The following is a 22,916-nucleotide window of genomic DNA, read 5'->3' on the forward strand; positions in this document are numbered from 1 at the left end:
TGGGCGTAAGTGAAGGAAATGCAATCTGCTAGCCAATTGGATATGGTGCGTTTCCCTACAGCCACTCCCCTCCTATTGGGATCAAAAGAAACAAACAATTGGGCGGACTGTCTGTGGGGCTGTGTCCGCTCCAGATAGAAGGCCAATGCTCTCTTGCAGTCCAATGTGTGCAGCTGACGTTCAGCAGGGCAGGAATGAGGACGGGGAAAGAATGTTGGCAAGACAATTGACTGGTTCAGATGGAACTCCGACACGACCTTTGGCAAGAACTTAGGGTGAGTGCGGAGGACTACTCTGTTATGATGAAATTTAGTGTAAGGGGCCTGGGCTACCAGGGCCTGAAGCTCACTGACTCTACGAGCTGAAGTAACTGCCACCAAGAAAATGACCTTCCAGGTCAAGTACTTCAGATGGCAGGAATTCAGTGGCTCAAAAGGAGGTTTCATCAGCTGGGTGAGAACGACATTGAGATCCCATGACACTGTAGGAGGCTTGACAGGGGGCTTTGACAAAAGCAAACCTCTCATGAAGCGAACAACTAAAGGCTGTCCTGAGATCGGCGTACCTTCCACACGGTAATGGTATGCACTGATTGCACTAAGGTGAACCCTTACAGAGTTGGTCTTGAGACCGGACTCAGACAAGTGCAGAAGGTATTCAAGCAGGGTCTGTGTAGGACAAGAGCGAGGAGCTAGGGCCTTGCTGTCACACCAGACGGCAAACCTCCTCCACAGTAAGAAGTAACTCCTCTTAATGGAATCTTTCCTGGAAGCAAGCAAGACGCGGGAGACACCCTCTGACAGACCCAAAGAGGCAAAGTCTACGCTCTCAACATCCAGGCCGTGAGAGCCAGGGACCGGAGGCTGGGATGCAGAAGAGCCCCTTCGTCCTGCGTGATGAGGGTCGGAAAACACTCCAATCTCCACGGTTCTTCGGAGGATAACTCCAGAAGAAGAGGGAACCAGATCTGACGCGGCCAAAAAGGAGCAATCAGAATCATGGTGCCTCGGTCTTGCTTGAGTTTCAACAAAGTCTTCCCTACCAGAGGAATGGGAGGATAAGCATACAGCAGGCCCTCCCCCCAATCCAGGAGGAAGGCATCCGATGCCAGTCTGCCGGGGGCCTGAAGCCTGGAACAGAACTGAGGGACTTTGTGGTTCACTCGAGATGCGAAGAGATCCACCAAGGGGGTGCCCCACGCTTGGAAGATCTGGCGCACCACTCTGGAGTTGAGCGACCACTCGTGAGGTTGCATAATCCGGCTCAGTCTGTCGGCCAGACTGTTGTTTACGCCTGCCAGATATGTGGCTTGCAGCACCATGCCGAGAAGGCGAGCCCAGAGCCACATGCTGACGGCTTCCTGACACAGGGGGCGAGATCCGGTGCCCCCCTGCTTGTTGACATAGTACATGGCAACCTGGTTGTCTGTCTGAATTTGGATAATTTGATGGGACAGCCGATCTCTGAAAGCCTTCAGAGCGTTCCAGATCACTCGCAACTCCAGGAGATTGATCTGTAGACCGCGTTCCTGGAGGGACCAGCTTCCTTGGGTGTGAAGCCCATCGACATGAGCTCCCCATCCCAGGAGAGACGCATCCGTTGTCAGCACTTTTTGTGGCTGAGGAATTTGGAAAGGACGTCCCAGAGTCAAATTGGACCAGATTGTCCACCAATACAGGGATTCGAGAAAACTCGTGGACAGGTGGATCACGTCTTCTAGACCCCCAGCAGCCTGATACCACTGGGAGGCTAGGGTCCATTGAGCAGATCTCATGTGAAGACGGGCCATGGGAGTCACATGAACTGTGGAGGCCATGTGGCCCAGCAATCTCAACATCTGCCGAGCTGTGATCTGCTGGGACGCTCGCACCCGCGAGACGAGGGACAACAAGTTGTTGGCCCTCGTCTCTGGGAGATAGGCGCGAGCCGTCCGAGAATCCAGCAGAGCTCCTATGAATTCGAGTTTCTGCACTGGGAGAAGATGGGACTTTGGATAATTTATCACAAACCCCAGTAGCTCCAGGAGGCGAATAGTCATCTGCATGGACTGCAGGGCTCCTGCCTCGGATGTGTTCTTCACCAGCCAATCGTCGAGATATGGGAACACGTGCACCCCCAGCCTGCGAAGTGCCGCTGCTACCACAGCTAGGCACTTTGTGAACACCCTGGGCGCAGAGGCGAGCCCAAAGGGTAGCACACAGTACTGGAAGTGGCGTGTGCCCAGCTGAAATCGCAGATACTGTCTGTGAGCTGGCAGTATCGGGATGTGTGTGTAGGCATCCTTCAAGTCCAGAGAGCATAGCCAATCGTTTTGCTGAATCATGGGGAGAAGGGTGCCCAGGGAAAGCATCCTGAACTTTTCTTTTACGAGATATTTGTTCAGGGCCCTTAGGTCTAGGATGGGACGCATCCCCCCTGTTTTCTTTTCCACAAGGAAGTACCTGGAATAGAATCCCAGCCCTTCTTGCCCGGATGGCACGGGCTCGACCGCATTGGCGCTGAGAAGGGCGGAGAGTTCCTCTGCAAGTACCTGCCTGTGCTGGAAGCTGTAAGACTGAGCTCCCGGTGGACAATTTGGAGGTTTTGAGGCCAAATTGAGGGTGTATCCTTGCCGGACTATTTGAAGAACCCACTGGTCGGAGGTTATGAGAGGCCACCTTTGGTGAAAAGCTTTCAACCTCCCCCCGACTGGCAGGTCGCCCGGCACTGACACTTGGATGTCGGCTATGCTCTGCTGGAGCCAGTCAAAAGCTCGCCCCTTGCTTTTGCTGGGGAGCCACGGGGCCTTGCTGAGGCGCACGCTGCTGACGAGAGCAAGCGCGCTGGGGCTTAGCCTGGGCCGCAGGCTGTCGAGAAGGAGGATTGTACCTACGCTTACCAGAAGCATAGGGAACAGTCTTCCTTCCCCCAAAAAATCTTCTACCTGTAGAGGTAGACGCTGAAGGCTGCCGGCGGGAGAACTTGTCGAATGCGGTGTCCCGCTGGTGGAGATGCTCTACCACCTGTTCGACCTTCTCTCCAAAAATGTTATCCGCACGGCAAGGCGAGTCCGCAATCCGCTGCTGGAGTCTATTCTCCAGGTCGGCGGCACGCAGCCATGAGAGCCTGCGCATCACCACACCTTGAGCAGCGGCCCTGGACGCAACATCAAAGGTGTCATACACCCCTCTGGCCAGGAATTTTCTGCACGCCTTCAGCTGCCTGACCACCTCCTGAAAAGGCTTGGCCTGCTCAGGGGGAAGAGCATCAACCAAGCCCGCCAACTGCCGCACATTGTTCCGCATATGTATGCTCGTGTAGAGCTGGTACGACTGAATTTTGGCCACGAGCATAGAAGAATGGTAGGCCTTCCTCCCAAAGGAGTCTAAGGTTCTAGGGTCTTTGCCCGGGGGCGCCGAAGCATGCTCCCTAGAACTCTTAGCCTTCTTTAGGGCCAAATCCACAACTCCAGAGTCATGAGGCAACTGGGTGCGCATCAGCTCTGGGTCCCCATGGATCCGGTACTGGGACTCGATCTTCTTGGGAATGTGGGGATTACTTAGTGGCTTGGTCCAGTTCGCAAGCAATGTCTTTTTTAGGACATGGTGCAAGGGAACAGTGGACGCTTCCTTAGGTGGAGAAGGATAGTCCAGGAGCTCAAACATTTCAGCCCTGGGCTCGTCCTCCACAACCACCGGGAAGGGGATGGCCGTAGACATCTCCCGGACAAAGGAAGCGAAAGACAGACTCTCAGGAGGAGAAAGCTGCCTTTCAGGAGAGGGAGTAGGATCAGAAGGAAGACCCTCAAACTCCTCGTCAGAGAAATATCTGGGGTCTTCCTCTTCCTCCCACGAGGCCTCACCCTCGGTGTCAGACACAAGTTCACGAACCTGTGTCTGCAACCTCGCCCGGCTCGACTCCGTGGAGCCACGTCCACGATGGGGGCGTCGAGAGGTAGACTCCCTCGCCCGCATCGGCGAAGCTCCCTCCGCCGACGTAGTCGGGGAGCCCTCCTGGGAGGTGGCCGCAGTCGGCACCGCACGCGGTACCGACGTCGGGGACCTCACCCCGGGCGATGGGCCAGCCGGCGCCACGCTCGACGGTACCGGAGGCGCAAGCACCGCTGGTACCGGAGGGGAAGGGCGCAACAGCTCTCCCAGAATCTCTGGGAGAACGGCCCGGAGGCTCTCGTTCAGAGCGGCTGCAGAGAAAGGCAAAGAGGTGGATGCAGGCGATGCAGGCGTCGACGTCAGAACCTGTTCCGGGCGAGGAGGCTGTTCCGGGCTGTCCAGAGTGGAGCGCATCGACACCTCCTGAACAGAGGGTGAGCGGTCCTCTCGGTGCCGATGCCTGCTGGGTGCCGACTCCCTCGGCGACCCAGAGCTCTCGGTGCCGACGCGGGGAGGCGACCGGTGTCGATGCTTCTTCAACTTCTTCCGAAGCATGTCACCGGAGCTCCCCGGCACCGACGAGGAGGACGTAGAATCCAGCCGTCGCTTCCTCGGGGCCGAGGCCGAAGGAGGTCGGTCTCGGGGGGGCTGTACCGCAGGAGCCCTCAGGGTAGGAGGAGACCCACCCGAAGGCTCACCGCCACCAGCAGGGGAATGGACAGCCCTCACCTGCACTCCTGACGATGCACCACCGTCCGACGACATCAGCAGACGAGGTCCCGGTACCACCGACGTCGATGCAGTCGCCCGATACCTTGGCGCCGATGCAGAGGCCCGATGCCTCGATGCACTCGATACAGTGGCGGCCGAGGAAGATGGTCTGGACGCTGACGACGTCGATGCACTCGAAGATCCCGGTGCCGATGCCGACGAAGAGCCCGAGAACAACACGTTCCACTGGGCTAATCTCGCTACCTGAGTCCGCCTTTGAAGCAGGGAACACAGACTACAGTTCTGAGGGCGGTGCTCGGCCCCCAGACACTGAAGACACGACGAGTGTCTATCAGTGAGCGAGATTACCCGGGCGCACTGGGTGCACTTCTTGAAGCCGCTGGAAGGCTTCGATGTCATGGGCGGAAAAATCACGCCGGCGAAATCAAAATCCGAAATGACGGAAAATGAGCACCAAAAAATTTAGAAGGGAGAAAATCTCGACCGAGGCCGAAAAAAGGCCTACCCCGACGACGAAAGAAAACTTATCGGGGCAAAAAGCTGGAAGTACGGGAAGGGGTTGATCTGAAACCCGGGGGGGGGGGGGGGGGGGGGTTCCGAAGCACTTCCCGACACTTTAAGACTTTTTCCGAAGAAAAAAACACGTCAAAAATAATTTGGACGCGCGAGGTCGACTTTCCGGGGCTCGACACGGCGAAACACGACCGTACCGAGTGCGGACAAAAGAAGACTGGCCGGCTCGAGCCGGTTTCGGGCGGGAAGACGGCCGCGCATGCGCGCGAGGACTAGCAAAGGACTTTGCTAGAGAAGTTTCCGATTGGAGGGGCTGCTGTGGACGTCACCCATCAGTGAGAACAAGCAGCCTGCTTGTCCTCGGAGAAAGCACATTAAGGATTTGTAATTTGCATATGATATAGATATGTTGGTGGAAGTGGAGGACCACCTGAAAATGCAAGTGACAAATATATCAGGCTGGTAAAGAATTGGGACTTCATATCAACAAGGACAAGATGAAAGCGATAGCGATGGGTAATGATGATAGGGCACAGGTGTTAATTGAAGAGCAGATGTTGGAATGTGTAGACCAATTCATATACCTGGGAAGCATGATCACAAAAGATAACTATCAAGGAAATATGAAGGGTGATTGGAAAAGCAAGTAGTTCTTTTGTGAGCCTGATTACAATCAGAAGAGCAAGAGCATTAACACAATAACCTAATTGCAAATACTGGATGCATGCGTGATGTCTACATTGCTACACTGCTATATGTGTGCGAGTCTTGGGAAAAGGATAATGATAGGAGTGTACTATCGTCCGCCTGGCCAGGATGAACAGACGGATGCAGAAATGTTAAAGGAAATTAGGGACGCAAACAAACTGGGCAACACAATAATAATGGGTGATTTCAAGTACCCCGATATTGACTGGGTAAATGTAACATCGGGACACGCTAGGGAGGTAAAATTCCTTGATGAAATCAAGGACAGCTTTATGGAGCAGCCGGTACAGGAACCGACGAGAGAAGGAAAAATTCTAGACCTAGTCCTTAGTGGAGCACATGATCTGGTGTGGGAGGTAATGGTGCTGGGGCCGCTTGATAACAGTGATCATAGTATGATCGGATTTGATATTAGCTTTGAAGTAAGTATACATAGGAAATCAAATACGTTAGCTTTTAACTTTAAAAAAGGAGACTATGATAAAATGAGAAGAACGGTGAAAAGAAAACTTAGAGGACGGTCATTCCATGTCAAGTGGTCTGATTTCAGAGAAGTGCCCTGCTCGACCATCACGGATTTCGATGAAATTTTCTGTGAACATTCATACATGTCCCCAATGAACACTGGTAAAGTTTTATGTTCGCCGATGCAGTACTTGCTGAGATATAGTAATCTGTTTGACCCCATACTGCAGCCTTCTATGGTATGACTCTGAGATTTCGGCAACTTTGAGACACTGTATCTCTGGCAATATTTTGTTGAGAGAAACAAAACTTGGCCATCTTGTTCAACTTTTTGCGCTCTATTAAACAAAATAATAAAAAAAATCTTCATGAGCGATTTCCATGAAGAAAACTTGGAGCAAACTTGGTCCAAAAAATTTGTGGCACGAAAAAATTGTAAAGTTTGGCTTTTTATATCTCTGGAATTAAAGGTGTGATAAATGTGAAACTTTGCACACAACAACTTATCAACACAACGTTTTCGAATATAAAATTTCATTCTCCTAATATTTTCCATTAGTCCACAAATTGAGTGTAAAGTTGATGATTTTTGCAAAAACGCCAAAAATAGGGTATTTTTAGCCCACATTTACAAAAAAAGACCTTCTGGAAATTCTTTTTAATCATTTTCATTAGAAAGAGCATGTTTCAAACCCCTTAACAAAGTAGGGTTGGTTTTTCATCGCTGGCATATAAGGCCCTAGAAATAGGGACAAAGTTGAGGACGTTGCTATCGCACGCTGCTATCGCAACATCACATGCATTCTATTATTTTTGTTTTAAACAGACATTATTAGTACCTAAATTGCGTTGGTCCATGGTGACATTGTCACTACCAGTTCAGGAACTTGAACCAGTAACCCCATCGCCATATGGGTCACACCCGATAGCCGTGCAATACCAGCCACGGGTGGGTTTCTTGGATGAGGATCCCAAGCCTCTAACGCATCCTGGAATGCGCTGGACAGGGCTACACATGGGCGCCGCCATTTTGCGGTGTCGAAGGAAAAGGAGGGAGGCAGGCTACCTGCCTCCTCCAACCCACAAGGTAGGGGGGTAGGTAGGGAGGGGGTGGATTGATCACTGGGCCACCAGGGACCCTTTGCTGGGGGGGGGGTAGGGGGGCTGGATACCCACTGGATCTCCAGCCCTCCTGAACCTGGGGGGGATTGTCGGGGGGGGGGGGGGGGGGACCTCCAGCCCCCCTGTCGCTCGGGGGGGGGGGGGAGGGGGTTGGTCGCCGACTGGGCCACCAAGGACTGTTTTGGAAATGTTGAGGGGAGTTAGGGGCTGGAGACCCACCGGATCTCCAGCCCTCCCTGAACCTGGGGGGGGGGGGGGGGGGGTCTTCAGGTTTGCTTTGTTGGGGGGAATGGGGGCCTGCTAGCATGCAAATGCATTCTGGACAGGGCTCACCATTCCTCCCCAATGATCTGCAAACCCTATCGCCAGCTCGGAGCTGGCGTAGGGTTTGCTGCAGCCAGCGACCCAATCTTTGGTACGCTAGTCGCTGATCATTGGGGATGAATATGTTTAGCCCTGTTTTGAATGCATTTGCATGCTAGTTGCGTTCAGAGCCCTTGAGCGCGTTGTTTCACGCGCTCGGGGACTCTGCTTATTAGGCAGTAGCAAACGCCTGTGCTAGTATGGTGCTAACAGCCTCTAGCACCGGCGTTTGCTTTTGATCATCCCCGTGTATGTATTTTACATGGATCCCTCACCAAGTATAGTCATCCACATGAAGGAACCCTGGTTTGATTATCTTACTAAGCATATAGACTTCTGGAGCTGTTATGTCATGATTGTTTTCTGGTCATATTCAAATCCAGTCAAAAGACCTTTTTGTGGTTGCATCTAAGTTTTTTTTTTTTTTATTGTCATGTATATTTGTCATGATTAATTTGTAAGCCATGGAGCATGGATGTTTCTCTTATGTATACTGTACGGTGCAAGGTATTTATTTATTTATTTGGATTTTTCTCACACCTTTTTCAGTAGTAGCTCAAGGTGGGTTACATTCAGATAAACTGGATATTTCTCTGTCCCAGGAGGGCTCACAATCTAAGTTTGTACCTGAGGCAATGGAGGGTTAAGTGACTTGCCCAAGATCACAAGGAGCAGCAGTGGGATTTAAACCGGCCACTTCTGGATTTCAAGACCGGTGCTCTAGCCTCCAGGCCACTCCTCCACTCCACATGTCTAGTAGTGCATTTGAAATAATAGTAATTTTGAGTAGATCTCTTGCCCTTGCTCTGCTTAAAGTTAAACTGTAAATTTAGGGTGTTTGTCACTAATGGTGCTGTGCATACTGCTGACAATGATTACTAAGTGTTTTATTTGTTTAATATAGCCTATTTTTATGCGAAAAGACACAAAGACAAGTTTCCAGTGGAGGATACGCAATTTACCATATCCCAAAGATGTTTATGAAGTCTCAGTGGACCAAAATGAGCGCTGCTGCATAGTCCGAACATCTAACAAAAAGTAGGAAACAGTTTTTTATGTTGAACGATGGTACAATGATTTACAAGATTTATAAAAATGTATGAATAAGAAATAAATTTCATATAGGGGCACTTTTACTAAAGTGCAGTAGGTTTTACAGTTACTGCACATATAATGCAAAAAATAACATGCAGTAACCGCAAAGCCTTTGCAGTAAATGCAGGGGCCATGTTCAGCATTTTGCCCTGCATTTACTGCACAGACACCATATGGCACTGCCTTACATGCAGTTGCAGAGAGCGGGAACAACTGTGCTACTTGTCCCTATATGTAGTGCAGTGCAGGGCCATCTGTAAGTAAGTAAATGTCATAGCAGTGCATCCCAACCTCTGGATCTTGGTTCTCCCACAGACTGATCCCCTGGTCTTACCTTAGAACCTCCAGCCACCCCCCCCCCCCCCCCCCCATCTGAATATTGAATCCCTCAGTTTCAACAATCCCAACCCAACCCAAAGATCCTGTGCTCTGATAGGAGAAAAAAAACTGGCCGCCAGTTCCCCCCCCCCCCCCCCCCCCCCCCCCCCCCCCCGTGACCTATCTATACATGTAACTGCACAGAGAACCTAGGCGGCAGGGGTCACCTTCCACTGCTGCCTGGGTCTATGTCATCCAAAATGTCACCTCTTCCCTACATAACTTGTTCACACTACACACTTTCTTTTGTCTCAGCATCTATTTCCTCCTTTCATTTTCTTATTCTGTTTTTCCTTCAATTCTTTCTCCCAGTGCAGTTTGAATTTTGTTTTGGGGTAGGATGCTTAATACTCCCCCTCTCCTGTACATACTCTACTCCCCTATCCTATACTTCTCTGTTCTCTACTTTCTCCTCACCTGACCTGCCTTGCACCCTACTAATTCCCCCCACACCCATTAGGTTCCCTCTCACTGAACCTTGGTCAGTGCAGTCCCCTGCAGCTAGGCTTATGTGTCCCTTATATCTCCTAAGCAGATTCATCGAACATTTCAAATTTTTATCCCCACCCTTCCCGGCAAGGATCATATTCCTACTCCCCCTTCCTGGAGCCTAGACACCATTCATATCTAGAACTCTCAGACCAAATACAATAATTGTTCCACATCCAGAAAGGCCCTAGGAGCTGTTCTGCCATCTGCATGCACAGACCTTGGAAGCTCAGCAATCGGTTGCTCCATAGCCCCTAGGGACACATTTAAATGCGTGCTTCCTTCCCTCAGACTGAAAATCCCAAAAATCACATGTGGAGCAGGAAATCAGTGACTCCAAAGGCATGCATTCAATTACAAAAGGTACAGAGAAGGGTGACGAAAATGATAAAGGGGATGGGACGACTTCCCTATGAGGAAAGGCTAAAGCAGCTAGGTCTCTTCAGCTTGGAGAAGAGACGGCTGAGGGGAGATATGATAACGGTCTATAAAATATTGAGTGGAATGAAACAGGTAGACGTGAATCGATTGTTTACTCTTTCCAAAAATACTAGGAAGCTACAAAGTAGTAAATTTAAAACGAATCAGAGAAAATATTTCTTTACTCAACGTGTAATTAAACTCTGGAATTAGTTGCCAAAGAATAGTAAAAGCAGTTAGCTTAGTGGGGTTTAAAAAAGGGTTGGATAACTTCCTAAAAGAAAAGTCCATAAGACATTATTAAAATGGACTTGAGGAAAATCCACTGCTTATTTCTAGGATCAGCAGTATAAAATGCACTGTTTTGGGATCTTACCAGGTATTTGTGACCTGGATTGGCTACTGTTGGAAACAGGATACTGGGCTTGATGGACCTTCAGTCTGTCCCAGTATGGCAATACCCACTATGTGCCTGCCCACCTGCTAAAGCTCTAGAGGTCACAGAGTGTGGTTAGCTTGGGGAGCTGAGTTAGCTCTGACTCTAGTTCTTTCTGCAAAAATGGGAACTGGCACTTCATTTGGTGGTAACAGCTTTGGCACAATGCTCCTTCCTTTATTAGTGGTGACTCCAGCACAACATCCCTCTTGCTCTTTCCTTTTACATTGGAAGGTCATTTTCTAAAATACCACCTGAACTGAGCATGCCCTGACCTGGACATCTGAAAGGCCTTTATACATATAGGGCTAGATTCTATATATCACGCCTTAAAAAAACAAAAAGCGCCTAGGTGTATTCTATAAAGTACATGTAAATTTAGGCATGGTTTATTGAATATGCCTAGCACCCATCCACATGACTAAATTTAGTTGCAGGCAGTTACGCCAATGGTAAATTGGTTTTCTATTCCGCTATTACCTCGCAGTTCTAAGCGGGTTACAACTTAGTTTCATTTAACTGGGAAGGAGAGACATAATAATAAATTTAGTACTTAAAAAGAAAATGAATAAATCAGTAGTTGAAAGAAAAATAGTAAATCAGTGGATACATATTTCTGAAACAAAAAGGGTTTTCAAATTTTTCCTAAAAAGAATATAAGACTGAGAAGATTTAAATATAGGTGAAATCATAGTTCATAATCTTGCTGCTTAAAATGTCAACCCTAATTCAAAGAAATGTAATCTCTTTTTACCTTTTAATAATGGAAAAGAATAACCTACAGTACCAGTACGTCTTGTTCTCAAGGCATAAATTAATATAAAAAGTGGATATAGATAGTCTGGTGCCAAACCATGTAAAGGTTTAAAGAGAAAACACGCCAGTTTGAAATAAATTCTAGCCTCAATAGGCAACTAGTGTAATGATAAATAACTGGGAGTGATCCTATCAAATTTAGACAGTCTGAAAATCATTCGAACTGCTGTATTCCGTATCATTTGCTGTCTCCTCACCAAACTTTTACTACATCCTAAATATACCAGATTACAATAATCGAATTGAGAAACTGAGAGACTGAACCAGTATTGTAAAATGATCTTGTTCGAAATAATTTCGCACGCATCTCAATTTTTTCATCAGGAAAAAACATTTCCTTGTTAATGAGGAGACTTGTAAATGCTGACGCCTAAATTAGGTGCGGATTGGGTGTATTCTATCAAAACGTGTGTAGTTTTTAGAAACGCCCATGACCCTCCCTTTCCATGCATCTAGAATATACGTGCATTACTTTACAGAATACGCTTAGACAGTTGTGAGTATTAATGCCAATTAGTGTCGGTTGCTTGTTAATTGGCAATTATCGGCTCTGATTAGCTTGTTAGCTAATTAAGTTGTGTGCAAATACAGAATATGACTGGATCTGCACACCCAATTTAAGTCACACTATATAGAATCCGGGGGATGGGTGTAATTATATAAGGAGCTGTTTAGTTTTAGGCACTGAGAACTTAAAGAGCATAGTTTATAAAATTCCTTAATTGAACTACATATATAATTGGAATATATATGCTGCCATTTTTGTCAGACCTGGAGCTGATGCAAGACGTAGCACCTACATGTTTGCACATTCGTTTGCATATGTAATTGCAAAAAAGTGTATTTTAGTACATTGGATACAGTCTGAGCCTTCTACCTGCACATTGTGGCGAAATCATATGCACAAATCTTTTCTGGATGCAGCATTTGATAGCCATAAAACTGGGGACTAAAACAATTAAATGCTTCTTGGCAGTGTGGGAACCTTTTACTCTTGCGTCTAGGCTTTGCAGCACTCTTCTTAACAGGTTGCACATTTAAATGGGGTGGGAGCGGGTCTTAATTGGATGTATAATAACATAAGCTGTTTGGCGAGAGAATAATGCATGTGTGTGTCTTGCTGCCTACATTTGTTTCAGCTCTTGCTATTCTATAAAGTCAAGGAGGTGTGATAAGCATGATTTTATAAAATTACCCTCCATGTGAGGCTGAATTATGGAACTCTCTTCCAGGAGATTTGAGAGAGATAATAAATTATGTGATGTTTCATCATTGTTTGAAAACTTAGCTTTTTACAAAGTATTTGACTATGTAATGAGGTGGTTATTAAGGGTGAAAGCTGAGGTTTAGTATTAGTGTCTAGGACAGATATATTTTTAAATTTTATATGTTAGATATCCATTATGTGGAGAATTTTTTGAACTATTTTATTCTGTAATCTGCCCTGAACTGATGGTTAAACGGAATGTAAGTGTACTAAACTAAGGGGCCCTTTTACGAAGAGGCGATAGGGGTGCTGCTGGGTTTGCGTGTGGTGAATTGGCCCTACCACTGGGCTTGCCGAGGAACCCAGTGGTAGTTCTGGGTCTGCTGCATGTCATTCCGGCGCTAGAAAGTTATTTTTTATTTTCTAGCACTGGTGGGTAAGGAGTGGGCGTGCCTGGTGGTAATCGGGCAGCACTGTATGCTGCCCAATTACTGCCGGAGCCCTTACCACCTCCAGAATAGGAGGCGATAAGGATTCCAGCAGTAAATAGCCGCATGGCAATTTTTTAAAGTACTGCATAGCCATTTACTCTCTCCTTTAAAAAAAAAAAAACACTTTTACTTGCTGTGGTAAAAGGTGGCCTTGGCATGTGGCAATCCCATTCACCGACACCACCACGGGCCACCTTTTACTACTATGCTTGGTAAAAGGGCCCGTAAATGATTTGAACACTGCAGGTGACATAAAAAAAAAAGGGGGGGGGGGTAAATATTGAATATATGGTGCACTATGTGGTATTAATGCAAAAGTATTTCACCATAACACGTGGATTGGTGCTGTTGAATCTTTTTTTTTTTTTTCCTGTTTTCCTTTCTTTTCTGTGTAGACATTTCTTTATAAATAGTTGCAGATCTCTTGATAGACGGTGTTAAATACTCCTGTGAATTAAAATAAAGGGCTGTGTTTACTAAGCTGTGCTGTAGGTGCGCTAGTGTTTTTAGCGTGTGCTAACGCTAGAGACGCCCATACAGGGGTATAGCCAGACAACAGATTTTGGGTGGGCCTAGGCAAGAAGTGGATGTGCACCAAGTGTTCGCTCCCCCCCCCCCCCCCCCCCCCAACCACCACCAAAAATATGTCTCAGCTGGCAGGAAAATGCTTCTTTCCACCTTGGCAGTCTGCAGCAGGCATGCGCTGAAAACTGAGCATGCACAGGTGCTGGTATCATGGAGAGTAGCATTTTCATTACCATCGGGGGGAAGTCTTCAGCTGAGATCCCCACCAGCTACCGCTAAACGTGTGCTACTGTTGGGTGGGCCTGAGCTCTAAGTGGGTAGGCCCCGGCCCACCTGTGGCTACGCCACTGCACCCATATATTCCTATGGTTGTCTAGCATTAGAGCACGCTAAGAACGCTAGCGCACCTTAATAAAGAGGGCCCAAAATGTTTTAGCAGCAGTCTGGAAGTAACCATCTCCCTGCTTTATTCAGTGTTTCCTACAGAGGTCACTATTGTCACAGTTATACATAAAGTGAAAAGATCATAAGCTTGGTGTATGTCATTCTTGCATTGTTAAGCTGAAATTCCAGAGGGCACTGCTGATAAAGAACTGTAACTGTTTTTTATTTCCCCCCAAGAATTTTGGCATTTGTTTTAAGATTTACATAAAACGTATACTAAGGTGGACAATTATTTAAGTTGAATCCTTCTAAAGTAAGCGCTTGTTGAAGAGGGAATCTGCAATTCACCCGAAAGTAACACATTTGTAGGAAAATCTGCCACACACCTGGAAATAACAAGGTACAGTTCTAAATAAAGGGCTTATCCAGGTTTTTAGGATGATTTGTAAAATGTTGTTACAATAAAATTGGGTCACTCTTCACTGGTGTTACTGAATATTATTTTCTTCCCTTACTCTTACCTCCCACATGTAAAATTATCTGCAAAGAACTAGATTTGCTTATATTTGGTTTTAGTAAGTGAGCAGGATTTGTATATCCTTAATTGGATTTTCATTATTTAGGTGTATATGGTTTGATTCACAGCTCTCATTTACTAAACAGATCTCAGCAGTTCTCAAATCGGGCTTTTTAATTCTTAGAATACGTTGCTATTTATGCACATTTGTTTAGATTTTACATCATTACACTCTATGAGTACGTTTTTTGTGTCACAACTGGATTGTTGTAATTCTGTCTATGCTAGTCTCCATTGCAAATTAAGTCACTTCAATTGCTTCAAAATTGTGCAGTCCGACTTCTTTGCAAAGCAAATAAGTATGATTGCGTTTCTCCACAGTTTCTTTGCCTCCATTGACTCCCAATTAAATACAGAATTCTGTTTAAGGTTTTTATGCTGACTCACAAAGTGTATCCTCTGGGTGTCCCACCCTATCTGTATACATATGTTGTTCTTATACCATCCTGTAATGTGCGTTCACTAGATTCTACTAGAATAATTCTGCCTAATCCTAGACAGGCCTGCTTGGAGTCTATGAGGCAGTCAGCCTTTTTTTTTTTTAAGTTTTATTTTGAAGACAGTAACCAAAGAGCAGAGTCATGTATCATTACTCCAACTATAATCAAAAAGAGAGAGTAATATACAATGTACTTATATCATCCTCTGCCCCATCCTATCTATCCCTCCCCTTGAGGGGAGACCCTCCCTTCTTTAATGTGTGAGCAAAGACGTCAGGATTCGAGGTCCACTGTACATAAAGATCCCAGATCTTATGGTATGTTAATGTGTCCTGTACGTAAAGATGTTAATTTAGACATCAGATGGATAGAGTCCAATTTGCGCAACATCACCTGAAGGCCAGGAAGAGTGGGGCGCCTCCATGCCGCTGCTAAGACAAGTTTACTGGCCACTAATACTTGTGTGGCTAATCGGTGAATAGGCTTCTTCACTCCTCGTGGTCTAAAGTGCAGGAGACAATAGTCCATTTTCATTGGATAAGAAACCTTAGTTAAGCTAGAGATAAATTTCAAAACAGTAGTCCAAAATGACTGGGCATGAGTGCAGGACCACCAAATGTGAAACATGTCCCTTTCCAACCCACATTGACGCCAGCACTGAGCTGATCCCAAATTAAACATTATAGCTAAACGTTGGGGGTTATAGTATCAACAATAAAGTATTTTGTATCCATTTTCCACTAAAGTGTTAGATATAGATACCTGAAGTATGGATTTAAATACCTGCTCCCATTGTACATATTCATAGGATACGCCCAATGCCCTCACCCACTTTGACAGGTAATACCAAATAGGCTTGCGATATGATAAGAGAGCTCTATATATCCTGGAAACTCCACCTCTCCCTCCCCCACTGGCCAACGCTCACTCAAGGTAAGTCTCTGCCGAACTCAGATCCCCTCTCGCCCTTCGTGAAATAAAGTCTCAAAGTTGATAGTATTGGAAAGCAGTTGGGAGAGGGAGTTCATATTCCTCACATATCTTGTCAAATGCGAGCAGTTCTCCCTCCTCTCATATCTGTTCAAAGGCCCAAACCCTCCCAAGAACGGTAACCAGAGTCTAGGGTTCCTGGAACAAATTGTGGAGCAAAGCGAATGTGTAAAATATGTATGCTCAGGGAAAACTTTATCACGAATCTTACTTCAGATGGAGAGAGGCCACTGAAGCAGAGGTGGAGCCCTCCGAGTAATTTCCCTTTGGAGTCAATGAGATAGCCTGGGTGCTGCTCTCAAAGGATAAGGGTTTAACCATGTTTGCTCAAGGAGTCTCCATGCTTTGTTGGCACCCTGGACCCAGTCAGCCAAAATTCTAAGGTGTGTCGCCTGATAATATAAAAGAAAGGAAGGGACTCCCATCCCACCCTGTGTCCACATTTGGTACATCACCTCACTCCACACCCATGGTGGCCTTTTCTTCCAGATGAATGAGAAAACCCTACACTGTAGGCCTCGGAAACATTTGTCAGGTAAAGAAATAGGGAGTGCCATAAAAAGATATAGTAGTTTGGGGAGCAAGATCATTTTGACCGCAATAATGCGCCCAACAGCGGCGTACCAAGGGCAGGGCGGTGGGGGGCGGTCCGCCCCGGGTGCACGCTGCTGGAGGGTTGCAGAGAGCAGCCGCGCACCTGTTGGCTCCTCTAGTTCCCTGCTCCCTCTTCCCCGGAACAGGTTACTTCCTTGTCTTCAAGCAGATGAAGCCATTACGTATGGGTTATGTCCATCAACCAGCAGGGGAGATAGAGAGCACTCAAACTTTCACAGTGCCCTCTTGGCCAGCTAGCTCCACTGCCTCTTCAGTATTCTCTATCTCCCTTAGCAGGGTGGCTGCAGCTTGTTCGAGCTCCAGAAAAATCTGCCGGGAGGTGGTTCCTGGCTTGCCAGTTGTTAACCGGGGTGTTGGAGGCTATAGCAGCCAGGAAATCGTCAATTCCTCCTACTGGTCCAATTTCAAAATAGCTCATGCACCTTGGCGGGAAAATTAGCTCCATACAATTCATCCAAACTACGAGTGAGATGTATCCCCAGGTAATGGATGTGTTGTGATGCCCAGTGGAATGGGAAGCGAGATTGCAGCAAGGCCACCTGCTGGCTGGAGAGATTTATATTAAGAGTCTCCTACTTGTGTAGATAATCTTAAAGCCTGAACCGCACCATATTCCTGCAGCATAGCCGACAAAACTGGAAAAGAAATTAGACTCTGGAATTCGTTGCCGGAGAACGTGGTACGGGCGGTTAGCTTGACGGAGTTTAAAAAGGGGTTAGATAGATTCCTAAAGGACAAGTCCATAGACCGCTATTAAATGGACTTGGAAAAATTCCGCATTTTTAGGTATAACTTGTCTGGAATGTTTTTACGTTTGGGGAGCGTGCCAGGTGCCCTTGACCTGGATTGGCCACTGTCGGTGACAGGATGCTGGGCTAGATGGACCTTTGGTCTTTCCCAGTATGGCACTACTTATGTACTTATGTACTTATGTACTTAAATATTTGGCTGCAGCAAGGTAAGAAGTATATCATCAGCATACGGGAGAATCTGAGACTCAGTTTCCATGCCAAGGGCCCTTGATATCTGGGTGCATGCAAATATTAATGGCTAAAGGTTCAATGACTAAGTCAAAGAGCAGGGGAGTCAGAGCACAGCTCTGTTGTATGCCTCGCAACAAAGAAAAAGGGTGGGAGCATTGGCCATTGACTCGGACAGATACACATGATGCTGTATAGACAAGATGAAGCCAGTGAGAAAATCTGCCAGAGTTGCCAATCTTGTCTAAAACAGGAAAGAGGAACAGCCAGTGCACCCTATCGAACGCTTTTTCGGCGTCAAGAGACGATAGGCACAAAGGAGTTTTAGAAGTTTGAGCCATATGTGTTAGATGAAGGGCTCTACTCTACGTATGTTGTCGAAGGTTTGCCATCCCTGAATGAAACCGGCCTGAGCTTCTTGAATCAAAAATGGGAGGTGACGCTGTAAGCAGGAGGCCAAAATCTTAGTGAAAATTTTATAATCAACTCCCAAAAGGGAGATAGGCCTACAAGAGCTGCATAATTGAGGATCTTTACCAGGTTTAGGCAAGACTGTTATGTTGGCCAGGTTTCAGGTCTCTGGTAGTGATTGGCCCTCATCAAAGGAATTAAACACCCACAGAAGCAATGGAGCCAGTAACCTACCAAAGGTCTTATAGAATTTGTTGGTGAAGCCATCAGGACCTGGGGCCTTACTAGGGGCTAACATATGAATCATGTGAAGGATCTCATCAAGATCTATTTGTCGGGTTAGCGTCTGTTGGGCTCCCTCTGTCAGCCTAGGCAAATCAACACTTTTGAGATAGGTAGAGATAGAGCCCTCTGAGGGGTACACCTCTTGGGTATAAAGCCCTTTGTAATACTGTCGAAAAAGGGACTGCAGCTGAGTGGGGTCTGAGTGTACCACACCCTCTATCATCCCTGAGCTTGATTGGCCTGTTGTTTAAGTTTATTAGCCAGGAGTCTACTAGCTTTATTACCAAACTCAAAGTGTGATTGACAAACTCGTTGAAGCTGTTCAGAAATATTAGCTAGTTGTAATTCATGTAGCTCTGTGCGAATTTTATGTGCTTGATCTACTAGATGAGGTGTTGATTGGGAAGCCTGTTGCCGAAGCAGGCCTTCCACCCTTGCTAATCGTTTCCTAAGTGTATCTTCCGCTAGGTATAGTTCCTTTCGTATATGAGCCCTTAGTGCAATAAAGTGACCACACATAACAGCTTTAAGGCCATCCCAAAGGATACCTGGTGAGACCTCCCCATTATCATTTAATTGAATGTAGTCTTTAATCTGATGTTCAAGCTGTGAAATGTTTGTCATATCTGATAGCAATGTGTCATCTAACTGCCATTGTGGTGGAGCTCGCGCCGCCCAGGGAGAGCATAGCTGTAATAAAACCGGGGCAAGAGCCAAACAGATGCGCAGCACTATGCAATGACTTTGGACACCTTGGGGAATTGAAATGTCCCCCAGCCGAAAATCAATTCAATAAAAAGAATTATGCACAGAGGAGAAATGTGTATAGTCAGGCAAGACAGGATTGGCATGCTGCCAGAGATCTAGCAAATGCCAAAGTGTGAGAAATGTGTGTAGTCGCTCCTGATCATGCTGTACATAGTGAACCCTAGGTGCAGAATTATCTAATTGAGGATTCAAGGTGAGGTTGACATCTTCCCTCACTAACAGAGAGCCCTCACTATGCTTCAAAATAAGCTGATCCAAATGATTGGAATGCTCAGTGTGATCAGTGTTCGGGCCATAAACATTCACTAAAGTGTATGTCTGAACCCCTAAAGAAAAGACCAATAGTAAAAAATGTTCCCCTTTGTCTCTGATAACCTTCAAAACTTGCCAGGGCTTAGTCACTAAATGCCACCAGGACTCCCCGAGTCTTAGTATCACAATTGGAAGCAAAATATAAATTGGGGTATCTATGATGATGACATAGATATTCATGAACTGGCTTTAAATGCGTCTCCTGCACCAGGGCAACATCCACCCGAAGTCGTAGCAGCTCCCGGAAAAGAAGCTGCCACTTTGCAGGGGTATTTAACCCCCTGGCATTTAGGAGCACAAATGATATGTCAGACATCTAGAAAAATATGAAAAGTAGCAACACAGATTGAACATCCAAACCCCCTCCCTCCTCGCCAATCCTATCAATCATCCATTCCCCTCTCATATACCAACATTTCCCATCAGCTTTCCATCTTCTCCAGCCGGCTGCCAAGGTCTCAAATCTCCCCTTGTAGTTCTGTTCCCAACGTCGCAAACTCGGACTGGACTGCCTTAAGGTCAGTTCTGATTTCTTGCAGCCAATCCTTTAATTCAGGAAAAGGCACTGCCTCCGACACTTCAGAGTCATCACCCGTTCTGAACATGTCTCGGGGCGATGATCCCCCTGAGCGTTCCGAGTCTCGCGGGACCGCCGGCTCTGGGCCTACCACTCGGTGTGTGGATGACCTGCCAGTAAAGGCATACTTCGATAGGTTGGCTTGTAGACTCATCTCCAAATAATGTCTATGCCTCAGATAATAATTTGTCACTCAAGCAGGACCGCCAAGGCCTCTAAATGCTGAGGAATCGCTAAATAAAACTGTGGGTGAGTGGGAGCTTGCTCTTCAAGCATCCATGCTACTCGGTGACGTCACTTCCTCCCCGGCAGTCAGCCTTTTTTTTTTTTTTATCTCCCAAGATTTGGAATGAGCTACCCTCATGTATACAGGAAGAACAGTCTTTTACAAAATTTAAATCAGCATTGAAAACTTTTTTTTTTTCCATTTCATTGCATTTGGTTGAGGTGGTGACGTTCTCAGGGCCGGCTGATTGGTCCTGTATTGCAGTGAGGTAATGATGGTTCCTCTGATGAATGATTGTGCTATCCTATATTTTAATGGTGTTCCTTTTCTTATTTCCTTTGTTTTAAATTTTAGTGTACACCACTAATATTCTCCAGTTTGGTATATGCAGTATGTCGTTTTAATAAACTAATCTATAAACTATTTTAGATATTCAAAAATGTATTGGATAAATACAGGGTCTATAAATGAAAAGAGGATGAAATCCAAGTATATAGAGCATTTCTACTTAAAGCAAAACTTGCATTTCATAAAAGATATTGGGGATACCTTTATGGAGCAGCGGTTACAGTCTTCAGATGGCCTGAGAGGGATATGAGACCATGTGCAGAGATTTGTGGGGCCGCTTTTGTGTAAGTGACTAAGGGCTGAAAGTGAGGTCAAAAACATGACCATGTGCATAATAGAGCTGCTCATTGGTAGGGCTGACTTTGACAACTCTGTTGCTGTTGAAGTGCATCGAGTTGGTGTCGATTCATGGCAACCCTCTGGATAGTTACCCTGAAATGTGTTTGGTCTTCAGTCATGTGACTAATTTTTGATACAGTGAGGCATATTTTCAAAGCACTTTGGGAGGCTAAGTTCCATAGGTTTCTATGGAACTTTGGGAGGCTAAGTGCTTTGAAAATGAGCCTGAGTGGCATCTAATCCAGTCCGTGGCTGCTGTTATTGTATTTATCTATTGCATTAGTGGTCTTCCTCTTCTACGTTGAACTTCAACCTTGCCTAGCATGATGTCTTTCTCTAATGATCTTTCTCCTTATATGATGTGTCCGAAATATGAATATCAAATTCTTTGCCATTTGTGCTTCCAAGGAAAGCTTAGGTTTGATTGCCTCTAATACCGATTGATTTGTTGTTTGAACCGTCCACGGTTTACATAGTATTATTCTCTAGCACAATAATTCAGAAGGCATAGAGGTTTTTTTTCCTGTTTTCTTCTTCACTGTCTGACGTTCACATCCATATGGCATTATTTGAAAATACCATGGCTTGAACAAGTTGAATCTTTGTATGCAAAGACATATCTTTGCACTTGAAGATCTTATCTAAGTCCTTCATTTTCGTTCTTCCAAGATTGATACATCATTGGATTTCTTGACTGCTTGTTCTTCTTTTTATTTATCCAAGTAGGTTGACGTTATCTACTATTTCTATTACTTCTCCATAAAGAATGAAATTACTAATTTTACCAGTTGTCTGAATTATCTTCTTCGCGTTAAGGCGCAGGCTTATTTTGAGACTATGTTCTGTGACTTTCATATTCAGGTGTTTTAGAACATCTTCACTTTCAGCTAGTAATTTAATATTATCAGTATATCAAAGGTTGTTGATGAGTCTGTCCACCAATTTTCACACCTCTGGTTTCTTCATATAGTCCTTTGCTGCTCTGATGATTTGTTCTGTTTGTCATACAACTTTACCGATTTTAAACCATTTTGTTTCTCCTCGTTCCATTCAAACAAAAATTTAATTTTAACATCCAAAGACTTCTAATATCTAAAGACTCAACACGAATCATGTTTCAACCACAACAGAACATCCTTCCTCAGGAGTCTAAAAGCAATCAATGAATATAAAAATGTAAAAAAAAAAAAAAAAACACACGAAATTAAAAGCATTAAAAAATGGGGACTGGTCAGAAAAACTTATCATACATGAACATGCTAGTTTTTCTGACCATTCCCCATTTTTTAATGCTTTTAATTTCTTGTAAGCATTGTCATAAACACTTTTTGTATGATTTAATAAGATATGGTTGTATATTTCTTTTAGATGGTTTTATTATGTGTAAGCTTTGAATTGTATTTTGATTTTATGTTTGTTTATATGTTCCATTTATTTTATAACTGTCAGTTTTTAAAAAAATGTTTATATTTATTGATTGCTTTTAGACTCCTCAGGCAGGCCGTTGTGGCCAAAACACAATTCATGTCGAGTCTTTGGATGTTAAGAGCCTTCGGATGTTAAAATTAAAATTTTGTATAATCTATACATCATCTAGTCTTCCTTTTTTGGTGTCACCTTTGTTGTGTTTGCTACTTTTGTGCCTTGTGAGGGACTTTATTCTTCTATTTCTTATCAGACTTTTGATAGGCTATATGTTTTTCTGCCATCATTTTCTGTGTTTCTGTCGAGTAACTAAATAGTCTTTATTTGGTTCCGGAGTTATTCTCAGTTTCATTTAACATCTCCTTGCACCACTTGTCTGATGTTTTCAGTGAGGTTGGGGTCTCCTGTTGCGTTTATGTAGATAACATATTCTTTGTTCCATTCCAGTGTTCTGTTTTCTGGCTATTATGAAATGGTTAGCTTAGAACAGTGTTGCAATCAATTTGTGAAAAACTGAGGACTTGTTAGTGAATAGAGTAGAACTGGATGTTCTTTTGGATGTGTTAGATAAATTTGCTTCCTCTGATGGCAGAGGTCAAATACTTAGGGG

General features: G+C 45.5%; 1 protein-coding gene across 1 annotated transcript in view; it reads left to right on the forward strand.

The window, feature by feature from the left end:
• The window catches only part of LOC115459068 (protein DPCD-like), a 63,761-nt gene that overhangs the window by 15,084 nt on the left and 25,761 nt on the right, over window positions 1-22,916 (forward strand). The window contains exon 4 of the mRNA XM_030188932.1: window positions 8,677-8,810. Within this exon, the coding sequence (XP_030044792.1) occupies window positions 8,677-8,810 (134 nt within the window). The remainder of the gene's footprint in view (window positions 1-8,676; window positions 8,811-22,916) is intronic.

Source organism: Microcaecilia unicolor, unplaced genomic scaffold (genome assembly GCF_901765095.1).
Source record: "Microcaecilia unicolor unplaced genomic scaffold, aMicUni1.1, whole genome shotgun sequence".
Lineage (NCBI taxonomy): Eukaryota > Metazoa > Chordata > Amphibia > Gymnophiona > Siphonopidae > Microcaecilia > Microcaecilia unicolor.